The sequence below is a fragment of the Macaca fascicularis genome, chromosome 9 (assembly GCF_037993035.2).
Source record: "Macaca fascicularis isolate 582-1 chromosome 9, T2T-MFA8v1.1".
NCBI classification, from domain to species: Eukaryota; Metazoa; Chordata; class Mammalia; order Primates; family Cercopithecidae; genus Macaca; species Macaca fascicularis.
In genome coordinates this window covers 57,385,940-57,410,487 of record NC_088383.1, presented here as the reverse complement: position 1 = coordinate 57,410,487, position 24,548 = coordinate 57,385,940, and the positions used below count along the sequence as shown (strand labels likewise).

At 42.6% G+C, this 24,548-nt stretch overlaps 1 protein-coding gene across 6 annotated transcripts in view; it reads left to right on the top strand.

The window, feature by feature from the left end:
• FRMPD2 (FERM and PDZ domain containing 2) overlaps window positions 1-24,548 on the top strand; it is a 128,639-nt gene that overhangs the window by 70,351 nt on the left and 33,740 nt on the right. For all 6 annotated transcript variants that reach the window (XR_012417245.1, XR_012417244.1, XR_012417246.1 and 3 more), the window contains exons 14-17: window positions 4,303-4,488; window positions 9,919-10,075; window positions 18,322-18,538; window positions 23,919-24,019. Coding sequence is in view for 3 of the 6 variants with exons in the window: in XM_045399921.3 (XP_045255856.2) it covers window positions 4,303-4,488; window positions 9,919-10,075; window positions 18,322-18,538; window positions 23,919-24,019 (661 nt within the window). In the remaining 3 variants the exon portion in view is untranslated. The remainder of the gene's footprint in view (window positions 1-4,302; window positions 4,489-9,918; window positions 10,076-18,321; window positions 18,539-23,918; window positions 24,020-24,548) is intronic.

The window sequence follows — 24,548 nt, the reverse complement described above, 5'->3', positions numbered from 1 at the left end:
TAGTCTTTGCTACTCCACAACCTCCCCTTACTGTGGGCCAGGCACTGGAAAATGGAGACAAAAGGCACATGCTCTTTGTTCCCAGGAAGCCCCACGTCTTGTGGGGAGGATTGCGGTCTACCCACAGGCACACAACTCAATAAACGCTCAATGGAACAAGAACAATACCAGCTACTCTATGTCAAGATGTGGGGACCAGGGAGGGAGTGGCTACTGTGCCTGTGCAGATACAGCTGGGGGGACAAGTGAGAGGACACTCGCAGCTTCCGCAGGACAGGATACAGACTGGGCCATTTGATTGGGGGAGCAGTTTTAAAAGGAAGCTAGGAGATTTGTATATTTCTCTGTACAGAAGTCAGGTAGAAATATTCCGTCTGTGTTTTCTAGCCCTTAATTGAGGTGGGTACTTGAAAACAGAACAGCCAACATGAGGTCGGGCCTTTGCTTTTCAGCCGGTCATTTTGCAGAACCATCCCTGTATCTAACATAGTGTAGCCTGCAAAGCGTTTCGTTTGAGAAGCACTGGCAAAGCATGATCAGGGCACTCCATAGTCCAGGCTGCACATGTGTTCCCTGTCAAGGGGACAAAGCATTCCCCTGATGAAGGACCAGTGGAGACTTCAAAGCCACCTGATGATGAGTGGTCACAGAGCCACAGAACTGCAGAATCCAGTCTAGAGGCCAAGGACCCAACCCTGCAACAGACGCCTGCCTGCAGGATGGACGTTGCCTTCTGGCCTCTGCCCAGACCCTGGCTTTGAGCGCTGAGTTCACTGTCAGGATCCCTCGCTTCCTGGTTGAATGATGAAAAATGATTGTAAAAGAAACTACCAGGCTCAAAAGCAAAAATACAGGAAACCAATTTTTCCCCCATTCACAGAAAGCACTGAATAGATTTTATTTCGTTTACATGTAATCTTTATCGGTTTCAAGGAGCACTCTTGCTTTTGCAGTTCCCCTTGGTAGACTGGTTGGGGTTGTTAACACTGGTGTTACCTGCCTGTGGTACAGAGAGAGAAACTTGACAGGACTCTGTCATCACCCCCAGAGCACACTGGGAGCCTCTCATTAGGGTGAGGGTTTGTTAAAGGTTTTCTCCCCATCCCTGATTATAAAAGTAAACATCACCTCATAATTCTGCTGCTTGGAGATAGCACAGTTATATTTTGGTATATTCATCCTTCTCTGTTTGTTCTGTGCATTCCTATATATGTGTATATGTGTATATATTTAAAATTAGCTTTATATTATATATGCACTTTTATGTATGCATATAATCCCATAAATCTAAACATTTGAAAACTTCTTTTGAATTAACGTATGTTGTACCCTACTTTTTTCTCTCAATGCTCTATTGTTTAACATATGAATAGTTTCCAATATGGGACTATTTAAAACTATACTGAGATTAGCATCTTTTACATATAAATCTTAGCTGTATTTCTGCTTCATTCCTCAGGGATAGAATCTCATGAGTGGAATTACTGGGTGGAAGGTAATAAGCATTTTGAACATTGTTGATACATATTGCTAAGACACCTTGCACTGCAGTCATTTCTGGACACTTTCCATCCCTTCTACTGGGCTATAAATGTCTGGAGGGTCCTGGATCCTCAGAGCCCATCACAGAGCTCAGTTACTACTCTACAAGCAATCACTGGATTATTTAGTTATAGCTCCTCATGGCTCTTGTTTTTCATTAGGAAAAGGAGAAAACCATTATTGGGAGGCTGCCTCTTAGCCCCCAGTTCACTAATGACTAACTCTGACAGTTCAGCATCTCATACTAGCAACAGACTGGGCAAAAGTCCATTTTGGGGAGCACTGAATACCATAGTCTGTCTGTAGATTCACAACTATGCTAGCTTATTAATCTCAGAATAACCTGTTTAAGGTGAATTCGGTGTTTTCCTAACTTCCTCAACCATGGAGCCATTTTCCTACATAGCTGTGGGTTGTAATAGGTTATTAAAATATTTTTTTCTTGCTATTGAAATCATACTGGTTGTATCCTATAGTTTCTCCCACTTAGCACTACAACAAATGCACTCTCCTGATAATTACAAATGCTTTATAAATATCCTTTGCAAAGGCTGCCTGATAATCAATTTTAAGGCAGTACTGTTTTTAGGAAACCGTTTACTGCCAGGAGCTGGTTTCCCCAAATCACCCCACAAATCTGTACTGAACAGCATTATGAGAAGGGGTAGTCCTTATTATTCAGTATATTTTCTTAGGGTAGATACCCACAGGTGGAATTATAAGGTCAGAGAAGATGAATTCTGAACCCCTTGATGAATATCCAGAAATAACAATCCATTTGTTTTGAAGAACGTTCAATACAGCAAGGGTGCTGTGTGGCTGGCAGCCAGGAGTGCTTGGTCCCATCTCAACTTTGCTGCCTGTTGTAAGGAGGACAGGCCTTGTAGTAAGATGGCCCAAAGCACATGGAGAGGAAATGACCCTTTGAAAGGACACCCAGCAATAGCAATCCAAACGGGGCCAGGAGAAGCATCCTAGGAGACTCCCTAGCAGACAGGGAATGGAGGTAGACTTCATTATTTTATTGTTTTACAGATGAAGATGCCATTGACAACATTAAGTATATTCATCTATGTTTCCAGGCCTTTTGGATTCCCTGTATTTCAGTTGTTAAGAGTGAAGACTCAGGGGCAAACAGGCTCATCTTTCCATATTTCTATTCCTGGCTCCAAAGCAGGAACTTGGACAGATTACTTAGAAAAGGGATAGCTTCACCATCTCTGTGATTGTTCTGAAGATTAAATAATAATGAAATTATGCTGGGAGAGGCTTAGCATAGTGCTTTACCAGTAGGAATCTTGAGGCCCAAAGAACTGAAAAGTATCATATCTCTCTTTGTATAAACAATAAATTAGAATATAAACTAATACTAAACAATTGAAGAATTGTAAGTCTAGCAAAGGCATCTTTATCCTAATGAGGACTACTTATTAATGCTTACTTTTTAAAAGAAATATCACACCGAATTCTTTAAAAACATCTACCTGGTTATCTTGGGGTGGTCCTGCTTTGTTTAACTTTAATCACATGCCCAGTCTGGTCACTGGATATTTCAGCACCAGCGCTCAATAAATATTGATTTGTATGATGATGAGGATACTGATTGATTATCATGACGATGATAATGATGATGATGATGATGATGACAGGGTCTCTCCAAAGTTAAACGAAGGAGGCTTAGGGTTCAGAAATGTAATCTGAACCTTGTGTGAAGAGCTGTGGAGTCTGCAGGCAACATAAGCTGTCTGCACGGACTTCATCAACGGTGAATGGGCAAGGAGCCTGAGAAAGGAGCCCTCAAAAGCCATAATTTGTCCCTGTTTTTGTGACCTTGCCTGGGGGTGAGATTGGATAGGACATGATGCTCTCTGGTTGGGGGCAGGAATGGGATACCAGATCTCAGCAATACAGTCCTTCTGAGAGGGCTTCAAATGCATGGAGCAAGAGGTCCTGGCTGTGGGTCCCAGAGACACATCAACTTTCTGATGGGGACTGGCGTATTCCTGGTGAAGATGAAGTTGGGAAAGCCCAGGGTGGGAAAGTGACTGCCATTCAGGTATAGAAACATTTGTGTTCATTTTATACTCTGGTCTCTTAAGAAGTTGGTGGCCTAATGCAGTCCCCAGCTCCAGTTGGCCCATGGCCCCTGGCAAAATTTATTCCCCTAACCTGGTAAACAGAGGCAAGACCTTGGGCTATGGGGACCCCCACGAAGGCATTGCTGCATGGTGAGGAGTGCCAAAGTGAATTGTCATTTTCTCTGCAGTTCACAACTAATACTGGTGATCTGGAAGGTTGCTTTCTATGCCTCAGCCTCAGTTTTTCTATCTGTCATATAAGGGGGTTGGAACAGAAAACACTATAGACTCTGACACAACCAGGAAAAGAAATCTCTTACCATGAGATGTCCCAGAAGAGTATGAATTCTAAAAAACTTATTCAGAATATTATTATTCTACTGTGTTATTTTCGTAATAACTGTGTTCTAAGTACTGTTTTAGGTATTCCATAAGAAAAGTATTCCTTGGGTTACAAAAAAAAAAAAAAAAAAAAGGAAAATTCCATCATATCAGAGGTGCAGAGAAATTCTGTACGTAGCAAATAAATCTGCTCGATCCAGTGTTTCCTAAACTTATGTGACAATCCTACTCTTTCTTTTCAGAACGCCTATCAGTGTGTTTTGCATGGAGAGAATGACGTGAGGCCCATTATTTTAAACCATGTGCCTGTCTCTTCTAAATCAGCCTTTTTCTGCTCCAGGTCACTCAGCAGCTCCCAGAATATGGTGTGCTGGTTCACCAAGTATTCTCAGAGAAGAGGAGGCCAGAAAAGCAGATGGCCCTGGGGATCTGTGCCAAAGGTGTCGTAGTATATGAAGTGAAAAACAACAGCAGAATTGCAACTTTACGGTTTCAGTGGAGAGAAACTGGAAAGATTTCTACTTACGTGAGTGCAGCTCAGTTGATAAATAACCTGCACTTCATTTTCCTCTAATTTGTTGGCCATTTAGAGGAGCAATGGGTCGTGGGTCACGTGGCTTTCTCCTGACCAAACATTCTCACAACCTGTCTGTTTGTTAACCTGCATTCTGATGCATTGAAGGATATTTGGAAGAAGTCTGCCAAGGGATTTTGGGAGGTCCTCAGGAGGCCATTTCTTCCCTACTATTCCTTGCCTGGACTCCCACATATCCCCAAGAACAGCCATTGGTCTAAAGGGCTACACTTCCCTTCTGGGTAAAGTTTTCATAATTTGGAGACTCCATTAATGTTGAGAGCAAAGTTGGAGATGGGAAATGGATGTTGAGAGTGTAGTTCAGGTTGACTGGAGCCTGAAAGGTTTGGAAACTTCTTCCTGTGTTTTAATTTTCCCTTTGCACACAATGTGCCAAGGCTTCTGGTCTGTCTCTGAGGACTACAGGTGTGCTACGGGACACTGAGGATTGCAAAATTTTGATAGCTCTTAAAAGTTTCAAAGTCTATTTTTGGATAGAAAATCCCCATTAAGTATACAACATTTGGAATCTACTTGAACACTATTTGCATGCATATTTCTACCTCCTGAAGTGAGTCACTCTGGCACTGTATCCTGGTGGCTGACAGCCTCTGCCTGTCCTGTGGTTGTTCCAGTCAGTACCTGTGTCACTTCAGTAATGATTTATTATAAAATATGAAGTTCTTTATCTTGTGGCCCATGAAAAAATATTTGTTTCCTATTTAGTTTTATCTATGGTTAAAAACATTTTCTGACTAGATCACTATTTGTATTATTATTTGATGTTAGAGTTTCCAGAGTAGAACATAATTGCTTTCATTCATTTTCAGGATGTTTCTTTTATTTCTTCCATCTTGGCTTTGAAGTTAACACATTGTCAAGATACAATTTCATAATAAATTGTTGTTTGTTTTCAGGAAAAAAGCTTACATCTAAAAATAAATAATAATTGAGCACAATTTAATAGAGTTTATTCAAGTGGTCCATATATTATCAGGAAACTGACTTTTTTTTCCAAATTATTTTGACCAAACTCAAATGAATTTATATTTGTGAATTTTTCAGAATTTTAGTTACTCAAATTACTTTAACTAAACTGAAAGATTATATGAAGAACTTTGTTTAATGAATTTAATACTACTACATTACTTATTTTTATTGCATGTTTAATTGTTCAGATTTTTCAGTGCACTATGCTTCAAAATATTCATAAAAATGCAGATAACCTAAAAAGTAACTTTTAAAAATGGAATTTTTTGAAGCTGTAAAGCTCAACAGTCCCCTTAAGTAAGTACTTTATGTATACATTGGTTTAACTTTTACAGGTATTTATTTCCCCCCCTACCAGGGGATTTCCTGATTAAATTAGTTGATTAATTTCTTGATTAAAACTGGGAAGTCATCAGGCTCTGAAGACAAACTTACTAGCTCAAAAAATACTTAATTAGGGTTTCCATTCTCTGATGATCATCCTCTTCCTTGGCATGAATAACTTATTTTTACAGAACAGTCATCAGATGAAGTAATGTCATCGGCAGCTTGCTGCAAACCAAGCATCTTACGCAGAAAATGACTTGAACTCTTTATGCTTCTGTAAGAACAAAATAGGGAATTCAGCGAATAATATGAAAATTTACTCAGGAAACTGGTCTTAGTTTTGCTTTTTAATACCTGAGGCCAAAATTCTTCAAACAATTACAGATCATTCATCTTGCCAGCCTGCACCAAAGCAGCAAAGGAAATAGAGAAAGATGACATTTCCAAAGAATATGATTCGTAGATGTGTTGGCATCCATGTGTGGTTTGATTGTTCAATCAAAAACCTGTTCCTTCTAGAACAATAAACCTATGCATGTTAGTAACTCTTCTTGGTTATCAATACTAGTTAAATCTCTGAAGAGAAATGCATAGAAACAGAAGCAGATACATGCTATGTAGGGCCCTCTCTATGAAAAAGAATACAAAGTTACAATAGATGGCATGAAAGAAATGTTTATTTAGAATGAGAAAAGAAATCACAAAAACTTTATGAATTTTTAAAAGCTGAACAAATCCTGCAGATATCACAAAAGCCAGCAAGTAATATTTTTATTAACTTCCTGACAATGTCTATAATACTTTTTTCCTTTCAAATTTTTAATGGCATACTCTGATTATTTTTCCGTATGATGAAACTTTTGTTATATAATTTTCTCTAGAGAGGATAGAAATGTAGTTTAGCTTTTCTTCTAGCGTGGTGGATTGAAATGTTTTTATTATTGAAATGATTAATAGGATGCATGAAACACGCAGCTTTGCACGAAACATTTTTGCTGTTTCTAGTGCTGCAACAGAGTTCTTTGCTGCAAATGCGTGAAACCTAACAAATTCTATTTCATGGGATTCCCATAAAAAATTCATATGATGTATTGATAATGCAGTATACACAATTATAGAGTATATCTGTGATAGGGAAGCATTTCAATTGGATGAGTATTTTTGAGAACTAAATTATAGTTTTTCATTTCTGATGAGTGCAAAAACTTCTTGTAGATCAGCTACTGGCTCTGTACAGCTCATGCTTCCGTCGGGGGCTGGGTATTATAGAGCATGGTCAATTTCATCTGGCTGCTGGCCCTGCAACTTTCTGCTGAGATTTTAGGTGAGTTAGACAAATGGAAGGAGTATTCTGGGATGGCTAGCAATAAAGCAATTCTAGAAGAGCCTTCAAATCACCTAAATAAATCCAACTAAATCTAAACAAAGTGTATCCCCATCTCAACTTCTTAGAGAGATCTGGTTCGTATCACCCAATACCACCTGGTGCGAAGGTAAGTGGCAAGGAGGGTGTGTCCGAGTAGAAAGAGTCAGTGGTCTTAACCAACTGGGGTGAAAACATCTTACTTTCTGTGTATTATAAGACCATGTGAATGCATTGCCAGGGCTCCTCCCAGGAGGTGAGGGCCCTGGAGCTTCAGTTTCATTAGCTTGATGGCAAATCTCCCCTGCCTAGAAAACTATTATTTGTATTTGATACAAAGATGTATCAAAACAAATAATCAAGCAGGTGAACAAATAGCAACAGAAAACAACAACAACAACAACAACAACAAAACTCCTAGGGATGAAAAACATTCAAAATGGTAAACTGATGCTTTGAAACCAGCATGTTACAGAGCACCTGCTATGAATTAGGTGTGTGCAAGAGTAATTGCGGTTTTCGCCATTACTTTTAACGGCGAAAACCGCGATTACTTTTGCACCAACCTAATATGTTTATACTGCAACCCCAGAAGTGTAAAGAAGGGATTTCATGCTGGTGCTGAAAACTCAGAGATTGGAGTTATACATCATCGTATACATCATTAGAGCAGCAGCTTGCCTATACGAAAGTTTGCGGATAAGAATTTTCCATTATATGATGTTATCAAAATGGTGATAAATAGAAATAAAATCCAAACCACTACAGTCAAGACTGTTTTCACCTTTATGTCAAGAAATAGGATCAACATTCCACTCTGGTGTTTGATACCTTGGAGCACTGGCATCTGAAAGGAGAGTTTTGCTGAGAGTTTATAAGCTGAAAGAAACTTTGGTGTGTGTGTTTGTTTGTATGTGTGTGTGTGTGAATGATCCTCCCTTCTCAGATTTGTTAAAAAATAGTTATTACATTTTAAAAAGTGATTTATTCTTGCAAGGCACAGTGGCTCATCCCTGTAATTCCAGCACTTTGAGAGGCTGAGGAGGATCACTTAAGCCTAGGAGTTCGAGACTAGCCTGGGCAACATAGTGATACCCCTGTCTCTACTTAAAAAATACAAAAATTAGCTGGATGTGGTGGTGCCTGACTGTGATCCCAGCTACTTGGGAGGCTGAGGTGGGAGGATTGCTTGAACCCAGCACTTTAAGGTATCAGTGAGTTATGATTGTGTCGCTGCACTCCAGACTGGGTGACAGAGCGAGACCCTGTCTCAAAAGAAGAGTGATTGTTCATATAAAAAATGCTTAATATCTGGATAAACTTAATATAAAACTATCAGGATTGCATGAAAGACTATCAGTGTGTACTGATAAAGTGTTTGGATTTCAAGCAAATATTCAACTTTGAAAAAGTGTGGATAAAATGATCTGTTGAGTACTAAAGAATTATTACGAGTAGTGGAGCAGCATTTATGAATGCTTGAGACAACACCTTATTTAAAGAAATACTAGTTATAGTACAGTTCAATTGGATTCAGAATCCATTCCTATTAGCACAAGGAGGCTTAGCACTATACTTGTCAGTAAAAGTAGAGTATATAGAGAATGAGCAACTTATCTAAAATTAAGTTAATGGTGAAAAGGAGTTTCTCAGAGAAAAAGCAATGAATATTTATCTGCCTTTTGTTGATATCTGACATGCGTGAATGGAATTTCTTGGAAATGGTGACTATCAGGAATTAAAAGAGATTAGCCTTAAAGAGGATCAGGGGTTTCTGGGAGCCCTTTCAAGCATAAGCCCTGTTTCTATAAAGTTATCTTTATGGGAGCAAGCTGAAAGTTCTTATTGAAATAGATAGAATACCCAGAATGAAGATTTTATTTGGAAGTTTTATACGAATTAATATTTAGTACCACCTATATTTATATTTTATTGTTCTTATCAGAATAATATATTGCAAAAATTTATATCTTTCTCATAAGGCTCCATACAGGTAGGCTCATATAGGTCATCTTCCCCAGTTTAGCCCAGTGAGCTGGACAAATACTATCACTTTGTTTGTGGGCCTTAAAGGTATAATGTGGGGAAGCATTTCTTTGTGGTGTGACCTCAATTCCTGTGGCATTTTGAGGACTCTTGCTTTTTTATTTTTCATCTGCAGAATAAAAAAAGTGATAGAATCTCTCTTATTCTGTAGTTGTGAAGACAAAATAAATTCATACTCATAAAGCATTTAGAACAGAATCTGCCATGTTATAGGCAGAAATATTATAACACACAGGTGTTTTTATCTTTTTCATAACCCGACTAGTTGAGATTTTGTCTACAACTTCTTGGAGTTTGTACAATAAAAGCAATGGGAGTACTTAGTGGCTTTTCATAATGCACACTGAGGGTTAGGTTCCATCCTTGCTGAGGTCAATGTACCTGACCCACTTCATGTTCTCTTCACCCAGCATGCTCCTTGGAAAATAGTAATTGTTTGATAAACAATTTGATTGATGAATGAAGAAAAAACTAAAAAGAGGGATTTCCTTTACGCCAAGAAGAATATCAGGCCATAGTCAGACAGCATCTGCCATGCACCCGTGGATGCCTGCTACAGGATGTGGAACTGAGGGACCGAGCATTTTCTTGCAGTTGTGCATCAGTGGAGAGTTGTGGATGATCAGTGTATTAAAGTCTGTGTTTGCTTCCTTCAGCAAAAAAAGTTCACTATCACAAGCAGTGTCACTGGGAAGAAGCACACGTTTGTCACGGATTCAGCCAAGACCAGTAAATACTTACTGGACCTCTGCTCAGCCCAGCATGGGTTTAATGCACAAATGGGTTCTGGGCAGCCTTCCCATGTTTTATTTGGTAAGTAGAAGCTATATTCCCCATATACACTGTGACAGTTTGTTATTTCATAAAATAATTTGTATAAATAGAAACAATTGATCTGGGTACCTCTAACAGAGTTGTAAATCTCTCTAATAATGACAGAAATACAATAAAAATGAAATATAGTTTTATTTTCTCATGTTGGCAAGCACTAAAATAAATAACACTGGGAGGGTAAATTAATATGATCTTTTCAGAGTGCAATTGGAAATATATATCAAAAGCCTTAAAAAGTGCATGTCCTGTTGGCCCCATAATTTTACTTGTAGCTAGATATTTATCCTAAGATAATCAATATAGACATACCCAAAAGTTGCTGCCCATGGACGTCTACTAGGGTGTCGTTTATGACAGTGACCATTTGAAAGTAATCTAAGTATCCAAACATAGAAGACCAGATAAATAAACCAAGAACATCTATATAAGTCAGACAGTAAAATCAGTTTTTGGACACTAATGATACATGAAACTACATGATATGGTGCTAAGTGAGGAAAAGGAAGTTATAAGACTGTATCTAGCTAGCACCGTCCAATGACACTTTCTTCAATGATGGAAATATCTGCATTGTTCAGTGTGGGAGTCACTAGCAATGCAGACCTATCATTAACAAAAGTTTTTGGAAAAGGAATTCGAAGGAAAAGACTTTATTCCCATTACAGTCTGCAAACCCAGAAGGCACAACCTGGGTATAAAACAAAGGTGTGTTCTAGAGAACTAAGAGAGGGTTTGGCTTTTATAGAGAAAGTTCCCACCTAGGTTCCCAATCAAGTTCATTTATGCAAATGAAGGATTCAAACTTGCTTAGTTCAGATTGGTTGATGTGGTGCAGTTCTGGCTAGCTGAAGTAGCTGAGCTCTGATTTGAGGAGGCAGGTGAGCTCTGATTGGTTGGTTCAGGTGAGCTCTGAAAGTCCCAATATTAAACAGAAGGGTGGGTATTCAGGGAACTCAGAGTACCCGTGTGACCTCTAATCAGCAAATGGCTGCTTGGCTCTGTTTTATTTATTTATTTATTTATTTATTTATATTTTTTAGCTTTTAGTTTTTATTTACTTATGAAACATAATACAATTTTGGACAAAAGGTAACAAATAAACATTGAAATTTCAATGGCTTAATACAGCAAAAGTTTGCTTCTCAGGTGCTTCTTAGTCTGGCTATTTTGCAGCTCTCCTCCAGCGACTTGGGGTCTTGGCTGCTTCCACGGAGAGCTCCATTATCTAGAACAATTACTCCAGAAAGGAAAGAGAGAGGTGTAAAATTGCACAAGATGTTTTAAGAGACAGACCCCAAAGTGACTCATATTCCTTTCATCTGCATTTCATTAACAGAACATAGTCACACGGCCCCCATGACCACTACAAGAGGGGTTGGAAAGGGAGGAGTTCCTGTGTGCCCAGGAAGAGGAAGTAGTGTAATGATACACCATGGTCCTTGCCATAATGGCTGTAGCCATCTACTGTATCACCCTTAATTGAGAGTTTGGTATTAAATTCATAGCAGGACCAGATTACTGAAGAGGCAGAGTTTGTAATTTGTGTTTAGATTGGAATCCTTGCAAGGAAAAACACTAAAATGTTTCTGCAGTACACATAATCTAGAGATCAGGTGAACAGCATGGTGACCTGAATGCAGCACAGTTGAAGATTACCTACCAACAAAAATGACAAGGAATGTCCTATTAAATAGCCCTGGAAGCACCTGTACCAATCAGGAAGCTATTTGCTGCTGCTTAGCAATTACAGTGAGAAATGTAACTCATCACATTCTCCTACTTTTGGTTGCTTAGCAGATCTTTTGCTTACTGTGCTTCTAAATTCAAAAAATATAAATACCCTTGTTTTACCAGGACCATATCTTAAAAATTTAAGGTACCTAGTATGGTAGGATTTTTTTGCCTGAACTTATTTTTTTCAGAAAAATTTCAACTTTTATTTTAGATGCAGGGGGTACTTGTGCAGATTTGTTACATGGGAATATTATGTGATGCTGAGAGGTTTGGAGTATGGATCCAGTCACCCTGGTAGTGAGCATAGAAGCTGATAGGTAGTTTTCTAACCCACCTCACCTTCCTCCACCCTCTAGTAGTCCACAGTGTCTATTGTTCCCATATTTATGTCTATGTCTGATCAATGCTTAGCTCTTGCTTATAAGGAAGAACATGTGGTATTTGATTTTCTGTTCCTGCATTAATTTCCTTAGGAATTTGGCTTTCAGCTCGATCCATGTTGCTGGATACAAAACCAATGTACAAAAATCGGTAGCATCTCTATATACCAACAACATCTCAGGCTGAGAGTGAAATCAAGAACACAATCCCACTTAAACAATAGCCACAAAGAAAATGAAATACCCAGGAATACAGCTAACCAGGAAAGCTGAACAATCTCTACAAGGAGAACTACAAAACACTGCTGAAAGAAATAAGAGATGACACAAATAAATGGAAAAACATTCTATGCTTATGGATTGGAAGAATCAATATTGTAAAAATAGCCATATTGCCCAAAGCAATTTACAGATTCAGTGCTATTCCTATCAAACTACCAATGTCATTCTTCACAGGATTAGAAAAAATAATTCTAAAATTCGTATGGGACCTAAAAAGAGCCTGAATGGCCAAAGCAATCTATTTTAAATTTGGGCCCAGTTAGCTGCTCAGAATCCATCTTGAGGGACTGGCTCTTTCAAGTTCACGTTTGTTCACACTATTGGACACTTCAAAGGTGGCAACAAGAACTGAGGGATTAAATTTTCAATGTTATTTAATTTTCGTCCATTTATATTTAAATTTAAACAACCACATGTGCCTACTGTATTGAATAGCACAGTTATAGATAGACACACCACACTAATTTGGTTAATATTAATGTATTTTAAGATAAGAAAGAATACAGAAATGAACTACACCAAAATGTTACTTGTTATTACCTTTGGGAGTTAGGTATGCAGGCATGACTGTTTTCTCTGTGATACTTTTTCGATATTTATTAAACTTACAACAATGAACATGTATTATTGTTATAACTAAGAGTGAGACTATTGGTTAAAATGGGGCACACATCACATAAGACAAATTAATATTTATTGAGCATTTACGAAGTGCTATGGAGCTATTTACTATTGTTATTACTAACTTTTCTGCTGTTATGCTAAGTACTTACACTAATTACCTCCCTTATGTTCATAATTTATTGTTTTCTCAAACTGCCCTGGCCAAGCAGCCCCAGGAGGCGTATACCAGCATTATGGGGAGGAGCAAACTGAGACTTGGAAAAGTTAAATAATGTGCTGGCTGCTTAGTGGTGGGCCTAGTCAAGGTTTGAACCTGTGGCTGTTGGGGCCCGGCGCCTGTACTACGGCCTTTTATAACCAGCCAGAGCATGGAATTCAGTGCTAGAGAGACTTGGTTTTGCACACTGGCTTTACCACAGCCGCTGTCAATCTCTAAGCATTAGTTCTTCTTTGGTTACAAAAGGGAACAATATAATACAGTGGTTTACACCCTTCATGTTCAGAGCATGGTTTCTGGAGCTGCAGCATGCATGTCATCTGGGAGCTTGCAAAGGATGCAGAATTGCAGGCCCCACTCCAGACCTTCAGAATCTGAATCTGCCTTTTAAAAAGAACCCAAGTGATTTGAATGTACATATAAGCTTCAGAAACACTGATTTGGAATGTGGCCTGTGGAGTCCGGTAGACTGAGGGGAGTGCCACTTTCTAGCTGTGTGACTTTGGGCAGCTCACTTCCCCTTTCAGAGCTGGAGTGCCCTCATTGGCGCATACAGACCATCCTGTCGGTTTGTGTTGTGCTCCAGCGGGAAGGTGCGTGCGTGTAACATTTCCAGCTCAATGTCTGGTGTTCTGTGCTCAGTGCGAGAGTAGTAATGGTGGCTCCTGCTCACGGGGGTTTTGTTCAGTGCCAGCCAATTCATGTGGGAGCTGTGTCATTGGGCCCTGGGGCTGGCCCAGGAGTTGGGGTCAACTGGGAAACAAAATTGCTGAACTTTCAGATGCAGAACCAAACGCAGAAAATTATGGTAGCTTATTTTATTATTTGCAGCAGAACCAGATGAACATATAAACATTTCATTGAAACCACAGGCTGGTGGTTCCAGGATATTTCCAGGGAGCTGGAGGTGACAAACGTAAATTAATTATACCTGACTTACCTGCTATTGCTGAGAACAGCGTGTGAAACACCATTGATGTTGCTTTTATTGCCTGATTTCAGTGACTGTAAAATATTTATAAAGATTTCATGAGCTCACTTGTAAAATTAGTCCTTTCAGGCCTATTTGGCTTGTAATAGGCTGTTTTCTCAAACTGCACATTCTACTGTCTTAGGAGTTTTTAGGAATCTAACATTTATTTGCATTGAAAGGATGAGTTCAGACAAAGTTTCCTTGCCTTTTAAAATATTTCTTCATTTTAGAAACTCTCTCTGCAGACACCCTTTTCAGTGATTACATGCAGCTGAGAACTGGCCACCTCCAGCTGATGGCCCCACACATCCCTCAAGCTCGGGGCATCCATAATTGATCTCTTCCTCTCACACGCCTCTCTTTGCCATGATATCTGTCTTGTTCAAATGGGTCCACCCAGCCTCCCTGCAGGAAACTGGGAGTGTCTGGGAGTCTCTTCCCACCCCACTTGTCACCAAAAACAGAGAGAGAGCAATATCAAAACTGGGGAAACCCAATACATGTCATATCCTTGAAATGGAGGCACGTCACATAATGGACTTGCTGCTGGTACTCATGTCCCGGATAATTGTCCTTCTCAGCCTTCAGAGTGACCTTTCAAAAGGACCAATCCGATCATTTTCTTCCATACTGAAAACTTGTTAATGGCTCTCTGCTGTCTGCAGGGACAAGCTCAAACTTCTTCTAGAATGGCATGCCAGACACTTCCCACTCTGCCCCCAGTCCTGCTGTATTCTTTGCCCTGACTCTTCCTCTCTGGCTTCTGGCTGTTTTTCATGCCAGCTTGCAGGCTGTTCAGCACACCAGGATGACTCAGCTTCCAGGGCCTTTGTGTCCAGCATACCCTCTGCCTACAGCGCATTCCCAACCCTTTCCTGGCTCAGACCACCAAGATAAGTCCGGTAACCTCCTCCTTGAAGGCTTTCCTGATTGACTGCCCCCAGGTGGCTCTTCCTAGGTGGATGGACCACTCCCTCTGCTGTGCAGACTTCTGTCTTCTCACCTGTATTATTCTGCCACTTTTATTTGTGGATATGTCTGCCTGTAGTCAGCAGTGGACTGGGAGTTCCACAAGAACAGCTCCAGCACAGAACAGAGGTGTGGTGTGTCAAATGGGAAGCAGTTAATACATGTTTTTTGATGAACAAATGGACGATTTGCGTGGAATTACAATCATTTACTGAACCATTCCCATTTTTGATATTTAGTTCACTTTTTGTTTTTAAGTATTATAAATAATATGATAAATATCATTTGAATAAATATTTTTCTGTATTTTATATCGTTTCTTTTAGTTAGATCTCAGAAGTGTAATTGCTGAGCACCAGCAATGGGCATTTTTAAGACTATTGCTGTTTTTGCGAGTGCCATTCTCAAGCCCAGTATTGTCTTGCCTGTTTTGTTGCATCCTTGCTGGAATAGATATCATCGTGTTTATCTTTGTTCATTTGATAGCTAGAAGTGATTTCTCACTGTGGCTTTATTTTGCAGTCCTTTGATTTTTGAGCAGTTGAGCACTTTCCAAGTGCTTCTTAGTCACTCTTCTGTAAATTGTCTCAATAAGCATATTACTTTATAGTTATATTTGGTTCTGTGGGGAGAAAAGATAGATCACTGAGCTTTTACAAATGCATAATTTCAGGACTAAATAGGCGGGATCTGTCAGCCTTGCACAGTGGGGTCCATGGGCCTTTGCTCAGCTCTTCTCATGGGTGGCCTGGGGGCTGCAGGAATGGTCTTGGCCCTTCCCCAAGAAGGCGGCAAGACTGCAGATTTGCAGTGGGCTGCCCAGAATCTTGTCCTGGGTGTCTTTTCCTCGTGGCACTTGGCTCTGAGTATATCCTGTGCCCTTGTGACACTGTAACTGACTTGGACTTTGCCCTTGACATCCAGATGGATTCAGCCTTATTTCCCTAGTGCCACAATTATGCTACGAGTCACCCACAGCAGGGAATAGAAACTGTCCACTGTCCTCGGCTCACTAGTGGCTTTGGGACATTCATGGCAATACTTCCTTCCGTTCTTGAAAGGCTGTCTGCTTTTGGCTCTACCACCTTCCAACAAATCCCCCTCCACTGTTTGTCCACCCAGTTAGCCCCATGAAGCTGAGGCCTAGCGATGACACTGGCACTCACCGGCAGCCCTGCCAGCCCACAGCTGTAGGCTGAGTCCCTGATGCTGAGTGCTTGGCACCCAGGTTCTCATTTCCTGACCTCACTAAGCGGCCCCTCTCCTGCTAACTGAGCTTCCTCCTCAGGCTCCAGGCACTCTCCAGCATCTCACAGGCCCTTGAGCTCTCTCTCCCCTGCTGACTTCTGTGAGTCCCCTGCCTCTAAGGGATGGCTCCTTCCTGTAATCACAGTCTCTGAACAGTCTTGCTTCAAACCCGCTAAACCTCTCTGAGCTGAGACCTTGCCTTCACTCTCTGCCTAGAATATCCCCCCGTGTGTATTAATATCCATCATGATTAAGTCTAAGGTGACTGTCCCTTTGGGCCCTGGTGAACAGAAGGCTGGGCGTGTCTCAGATCAATCTCCCCTGCTGCTGTCATTGTCTTTGTGTCCTCAGCGTCCCCATTTTCCAGCGTGGACTGTGGAGTCTGCAGGTTTGAGTGTGAGTCTGCCCTACCGCTTACTGGCTTTGGGACCATGAGCAAATTATTAACAGTCTCTTAGCCCCAAGTTCCATGATCTATAAATTGTGTATAATAATATCTACCCCACAGGGTTATTGTGACGATTAAATGAGACAGTGCAGATAATGTGCTTCCCCCGATGCCTGGCACATAGTAAGCATTCAGCAAATATTAGTAGTTGGTGTTGACATTACTGCTGTTGTTGCTGTTTCTGAGCAAGCCCTAGCTCTGGAGTAAGATACTATGCAATTTGTGCAAAAGCTGCAGGTCACATTTAATTTACTTATATTCCTTCATTGCTTTTTGCCTACTGTATGTGAGTGATGTTACCATAATGCCTCATGCATGCAGAAAATTCTCAAAAAGTTTTTTTAAAAATGCTGGCTTTTTCAGTGAGCACAGCCCTGGCAAGGAACCAGACACCATTGTAGGGAAGAGAGGGGGGTCTGTTTGAAGAAATATATGCCCATGGATATCCTTGAAATGGAGGCACTTCACCAGGCTCTAGAAGTGCATGTGCACACACACATACACACACAGAGAAACCAGGAGCCATACCACTACCATGTGTCTGGCCATTCTTTCCTTCTTGGTTTTAGCAAGGCGCAGATGGTCAGAATGTAGTCATCATTTTCCTTTCTTAAAATACTAACTTGGCTTTATGTAAAGCCTCATTAACTTAAAAGCTCTATTTTTCAAATCCCAAATTTTTTTATGAACAATGTGAATAGGGAAGTGGGGAGTTAATCACATCCATTGTCTTAAGTTCAAGATTTCATCAAAGTTATTTATTAAACATTTCTGCATGAAAGGATAAAGGCAACTGTCAAAGCTGAGGGGACCCAACACATTTCATATTATATTCCAGGAAATAGGACCTTGTATTAAATATGATTACCAGGGCAAACTAAGCTGTGTAGAGATTAAAGGTTATACTCCACAGAGCAGAGCCTAATCTTGGGATCCCAGGGGATTTGGAGGATGTTTGTTATAAGAATGTTTGGGAGGACAGATCTGTAAAAGCAGAAAGCAGAAAGGGATGGGGCAGCTGATTTCACGGGAGGCTCTGCCAGAGCCCGACACACCCGCAAATGCTCTAGGGTTAGCACCCATTTAAACAGGCTCCTTGGCTCTGCGTCCTGTCAGTCGCAGGGGGGAGAGAGAGCATCTTGTCTCTTCCTTCTTCTGTTTCTGAGGTTTCTTTCATTAGCAAGTGCTAATTAGGAGAACTTGCATTCCCAGGGATAATCGCAGGAGACAAAATAGCAGCAGAAAAAGAAAGGAGGAGGAGAGCGGGGGCCCAGTGATATGTTACAACCACCACAGCAATGAATCCAGCATCATTCTTGTGTGTGTGTATGTCTATCTTTTTCTCCCCAGATTCAGACCATGATAAGTTTGTGCAAATGGCCAATTTGAGTCCTGCACACCAGGCCCAGTCTAAGCCTCTCATTTGGATTCAGAGATTGTCATGCTCAGAAAACGAGTTGTTTGCATCCAGGCTTCAGGACGCTGTAGGAGGCATGTTGAGTACATCACTGGATAACTTCAAAGTGGACGGCAGCAAGGAGGCTGGAGCAGAAGGCATCGGGCGCAGGTGGGTGTGACACATTTGTAGTCTGGGCCCAAACCACCATGTGCTCGATGCTCTGCAGTGATCTGTATTGAAGATTTTTTTTTTTTTTTTTTTTTTGAGACAGAGTTTCGTTCTTGTTGCCCAGGCTGGAGTACAGTGGGGTGATCTTGGCTCACCACAGCCTCAACCTTCCGGGTTCAAGCGATTCTCCTGCCGCAGCCTCCCAAGTAGCTGGGATTATAGGCATGCACTGCCACACCTGGCCAATTTTTGTATTTTTAGTAGAGACGGGGATTCTCCGTGTTGGTCAGGCTGGTCTCGAACTCCAGACCTCAGGTGATCTACCCTCCTCGGCCTCCCAAAGTGCTGGGATTACAGGCATGAGCCACCACGGCCAGCCAAGAAATTGTTTAAAGGATGTTAGATGTCTGAGAAAAGTATATATTTATTGGGTAACTGTCAATCAATTCCACAGAGATTTACAGAAGGCCAGCTATGGGCTAAGTCTATGTTCAACACTCTAGGACAAACATCTCATTCCTCCTTCTATGATGCTCCCGTCTTTCGGTGAAGAAAGAACTACATGATAATACGAAATTGGAGAGGACAAATAAACAAGTTGCAATAAGCCTATTTGGCCTTATTATCAGCCAGGTGCTCTTCCGAGCATGCGTACACATCAACTAATTTAAGTCTTATGACTCCGTTAAGTGTTTCTGTTGTCCTCATCACATCACAGAGAGAAAACCCAGGGGTTAGGATTTGAACACATGCAGCTGGCCTTAGAGTCCAACTCCTAACCTCTACACCATGCTACCTTTCCTATTGATGAGTTGCTTATCATTTAAATTTGTATGTAAAAATAATGGGCTTATAAATGCAACTTCACATGACAAAACAATGATTCATAAATTTAAAAATAGCCTAGGACTTGGATTACATTTACACTGCAATTTATAGAAATAGCACAGATTCCCAGGCAGCATATGACCAATGAAGGTTGCTGCAGGATCTGTTTTTTTGGGATGAGTTTTCCAGCTACTTCAGCAAGAAGGTATGGATGATTCATTTGAACTGAAAGTCTATGTGTGTATCTATAGCTATACCTATATCTACATCCATGACTATCATCTTAAAGTAATTCTTAGAAAATTATTGTCCCCAATTCTGTTGATGCAAATATAAATTGCTGTGCATCACAAACTAAATCAACAGTGGTAAAGCAAAATGGTTTCGAGCATCTATTGCTATGTAACAAACGACTGGATTAGAAATTTCACAATGAACTGGATTAGAAATTCAGGCAGGACTTAGTTGAGGGATTCTTCTGGGCTTCATGTGCTATTGACTGGGGTCCAGCAGATGTTGGAGTAGTCTAGAGGATGCAAGATGACTTTGTTCACAGCCTGATTCCTTGGATGGTTGAGAGGCAGTGCTCATGGAGACCCTTTCTCTCCGTGAGTAGTCTCAACTCCTCTCCCTGTGGGATCTCCAGCAAGATTCTGCATGGCAGGAGGGCTCCAAGATCCCAAAAAGAAGCTGCCAGTTCTCTTCAAGTCTAGGCCTGAAGCTAGCCTAGTGTCACTGCTGCCATAATGTTGGTTAAAATAGTCACAGGTCAGCACAGATTCAAGGGGAGCAGAAATAGGCTCCAGTTCTTGATGTAGGAGTATCCAAGACCTTGTGGACATCTTTCATCTGTCACCCCAACTGATGGTACCTTATAGCACTTCATTGTTTAAAAGGCAGAAGAAGCCATGACTGACTCAAGGCCATCTTGAGGATGTGTTTCCCGCAAAGCATCCTTCCTGAGAATGGTGGCCCTTCCAGCGACTGGCCAGTGGTCATGCATAGTAGGGGCTTTTCAGTATTGCATGGTAGCTGGCCTTCTTGAGAGAAAGCTGAATTGGTGCCCTCCATACAATTCGGTATAACTCTAATCTTGGTTTACAAATGCCAAATTTTCATGATCCTTAATAACTCACATCAGAAGTTACTGGTAACCCGTGGGTGAAAAGGGAAACCTAATTACTAGGCTTTTGAATTCTTGGAAGATTCCCCCAACCCCACCCCCAAGAAGCACAGCTTGAGACACTGGTTTGGGTGTGGATATGTTTTTGTGGAGCTGATGCCAAGAAGGAGTGAGCGAGAGAGTGAGTTAAGGAAGCAGGCAAAGTGTGGTCACAACGGTGGGGGTCACCAGGTAGCTGTTGAGGGCAACCAGGGCTCAGCTCCACAAAGGTGTGCAGAGGCCTCCTAGAACTGCAGGACAGGAGGCAAACACCGTGTACTGGCTCCTACTTCCCTTTGGTCGAAGGATGGGAGGCCTGGACTCTCCCATGCTTTTGGGTAAGGTAGGAATAGTGGGGGTGGAGGAGATGGCCCCCAAGATGGACAAGAATCTCTAGAGCAGAAAGAGGGCCACACCTCAGCCAGTATGCTGTCAGCTCAGCTGAGCCTGAGCTCTCATGGAACTGCCCCTCACCACGGCAGTCGAAGTCTGAGGTGGGCCAAAGGCCATGACAGTGATGCAGATGAGATGTTTAGCGTTTCTGTCATGGTACAGAGGCCACTCTGCCGAGGGCCCCTTCTGACAGGGTTCTGGATCAAGCCCTGCATCATGGAAGTCCTTCGCCAACACCTGCTCTACGGTCTAGTGCTGTGTGACCTCAAGGAAGTTATTCAACACCCCAGACCTCAGTTTCCTCATTCGTCCAGTGGTAGTAATAGTCATCCCTCCCCACTGGGTGGCTGTGGGAATTAAGTCATGTTTTAAAAGCTGAATATGGGCTGGGTCTGTGGTGACTGCCCTGATGCTGGTCTCAAACACAGCGTTAGGCTCCATGAACAGTGCAGCAATTTCCAAGCAAGGGCACCAGGGAGGGCTGCTTGGGGGATGTGACATCAGGTCTTGACTGATGAGTAGGATCTGGGCACCATGAGAAGAAGAGGAGGAACACCATGAGCAAGGGCCTCCTTAGTCTTACTAGAAAAAAATGGATTGAGCACCTACTATGTGCCAGCTCTGGGTCAGGTGTGGAGGACTCGGTGGTGAGCAGGGCAGATGTGGTCCCCGCCTCATGAGCTCACAGGCCAGCAGATAGGTGGCCCACGTGGGGTCTGTGTAGAAAGGTGCGGGCCATGCCGCTGGCCTGAGCCTGGGCATGTGAACACAGGAGGGAAGGCTGACACGTGGAGGCAGGACCCCATCGCCAGTGGCATTCCTGAGCAGTTGTTTACACAGCACCTCTTGGAACAGAGGTGCCAGTGGCTGCCTGCCCTGAGGTACAGCTCCTGCCTGACCTCCCACTCCTGGGAGGTGGCCTCTGACTTCACATCACTGCTTTTCTGAAGCCTTTCCCCACTGCCTCAGGCAAAGGTGTGCCTCCTCCACATCCCTGGCTCCAGTTAGGGCAGTACCCTCTGTCCCGTCCACCCTGACACCCACACTCTTGTGTCTGTGCTGTTAAACATGGAGCTTCTCAAGAACAGCAATGTGCCCTGTGTATCCTTAGCTCTGAGGCTGGCAGGGAAAGCTTTCAGTAAATGGGTTTTTTTAAAGTTTGCATTTAAAATGTGTTTAAATTGTGGTAAAAAATACACATAATATAACACCTACCATCCTAACCATTTGTCAGTTCAGTAGCATGCAGTCCACTCACGATGTTGTGCTACCATCACCGAAGTCCATCCCCAGAGTTTTGTCTGTCTTCCCAAATTGAAACTGCACCCATTCGACACAACTCCCATTCCACCCACCTCAGCCCGTGGCCGCTGCCGTGCTCCTTCTGGTCTGTGAATGTGACTGCTCCAGGCTCCTCAGATGAGTGGAATCATTCACATTTCATCCTTTTGTGGCTGGCAGTGACTGGCTTTTAAGCAGTAGAGGGTTGCATGTGTGGCCCAGATCACATGAGTCATAAAAACCCAGGCCCAGAAAAGCTCTTCCTTTTCCCTAAAGGCCACCTGAAGCCCCCCTCAGCCTCATGGCCTCTCTCAGCTCCTCCCAGACTGTGGGGATTTCTCCATCCATTGAGCACACAAACACCCTGTCGCTGCCTCTCCCTGGGCTCCTTGGTTGGCTCTAGGAGGCATGAAAGTCATCCCCCCTGCATCCCACAGCAGGCTGGGGACTCCCAGAGGACAGGGCCCATGCCTGACTCACCCTTTACCCTCAGTGTTTTGGAGCCCAGGCCTGACACCTGGGGTTCTGTCACTGTGGGTCTATCGCGCTGCAAGGGAAGCACAAACACGAGCCAAGTCAGAGTGAGGCCTCATCCGTTGCCAGCCTCCAAAGCTACTCTGTGCTGCACCTCGCTGTGAGGCTGGACTTCTCCTCCCCCGACTACCCCGTTCTTCCCTTTCCAGCTGCAGCCTCTTTGCACAGTACCAAGCTCCCTGCAGAGAGCCCTGGTGTCACAGCTCCAAGGGTACAGGGGGAGGGTCCACAGGAAACTGTCCATGTCAGCATCCCCTGCTACATAGTCCAGCTGCTTGAAGCTGTGAGATGGCTGTGGGGCTCTGAGGGGTGGGGTCAGTCTGGGTAACCAGGGAAGCTGAATCTGCTCAGATGTTCGGCCACCCAGGAGGCCCAGAGCTGGCTTTTTCCAGGGCTCTGAGACACACAGCTTTACATCAATCGTTCCCTCTCACTCTAGACATTGCTCACCTCTAAATGTAGCTTATCTCTGTGCAGAACTGACCCCAGGGCTGGGGCAACATCTCCCTTGACTCGTTATTCTGCTAGGCTCTAATACATTATTTACTAGCATGCGGCACATTCCATCAGGGCCAACTGAATGCCTACGTGAATGCTTCTTGTTCACAGCATGGTATGATCAGGCGGCACCCAACACAAGCATGTACAATGATCAAGCAGGTCAGTGACCCTGTGCAGCCCTCAGTCACATGGTAGATGGGGTGTGGAGGGCGCCTGGTCTGGCTGAAGGCCTTCAGCTGAAAACAGGAGCAAATGACAAAACATCAGTATCCACTAAGAGGGCTGGTGTTTGATGCTTCCTATCTCATTTCAGTTCCATTAGAAGCCTGGGAAGTAGGAATATTATTCTTATTTTATGGTTGAATAAATGGAGGTTTGCAGGGCCACATATCTTGCACATAGTAGGAAGCTCATATGAAGCCGAGTGACCTCAGTGTCCCCTCTGAGACATAAAGATCCTAGAGCCATTTTTCCCAGTGCCCTCCTAATAACTAGATCAACCCTTGACGGGGTCCCTTTGAGGAGCTGCTGGATGACTGGACACAAGGCTGCCCTCCCTGGGCCACCATCCATACTCAGAAATACCAAGAAATTGCTTCCTCCTTGAGCCACCTTATCTAACCTCACTGTCCTTCCCCGTGGGCGGCCACCTTATCTAACCTCATTGTCTTTTCCCGGCAGCCCCTGCACTGGCCGGGAGCAGCTGAAGAGTGCCTGTGTGATCCAGAAGCCAATGACCTGGGACTCTCTCTCTGGGCCACCTGTTCAGAGCGTGCATGCAGGTATGCGCCAGGCCGCGGCCAGGTCTCGGGTAGAGGAACCCCTACGCAGGAAGCTTGCTTTGAGTCTTTTACCACCACTTCATTTTGCTTCCCACACAATGTTTGTAATCTTTTTGTTTTTTGAATTGTTTTCTTTTTAAACTACCTGTGGTTGGGAAGAGACATTTAGCTTTGGCTGGGTATGTGGATCTGAAGTGTGTTAGCTCTGGCGAAGACAATCGCAACACTCTCATCCAGAAGGAAGAATACCTCCTATGGAGGGTGTGTTCAGAAAAAGGCACCATTCACTGTAGATATGCTTCTTTATGCAGGCCAGAACACCCATGTTTCCTAGTATTCACCAGAAAACATACACAGAGTAGACGGCAGTCCCTTCTGCCATGCATCCTCCTGGCCAGTTCCCCGTTGAATGTAAGGACAAAGAGATCCGACACTTGGAAAAATATCTCTACTCAGTGAGCATTAAACCTGGGGATTGGATCAGTGTATTAGTCTGTTTTCATGCTGCTGATAAAGACATACCCAAGAC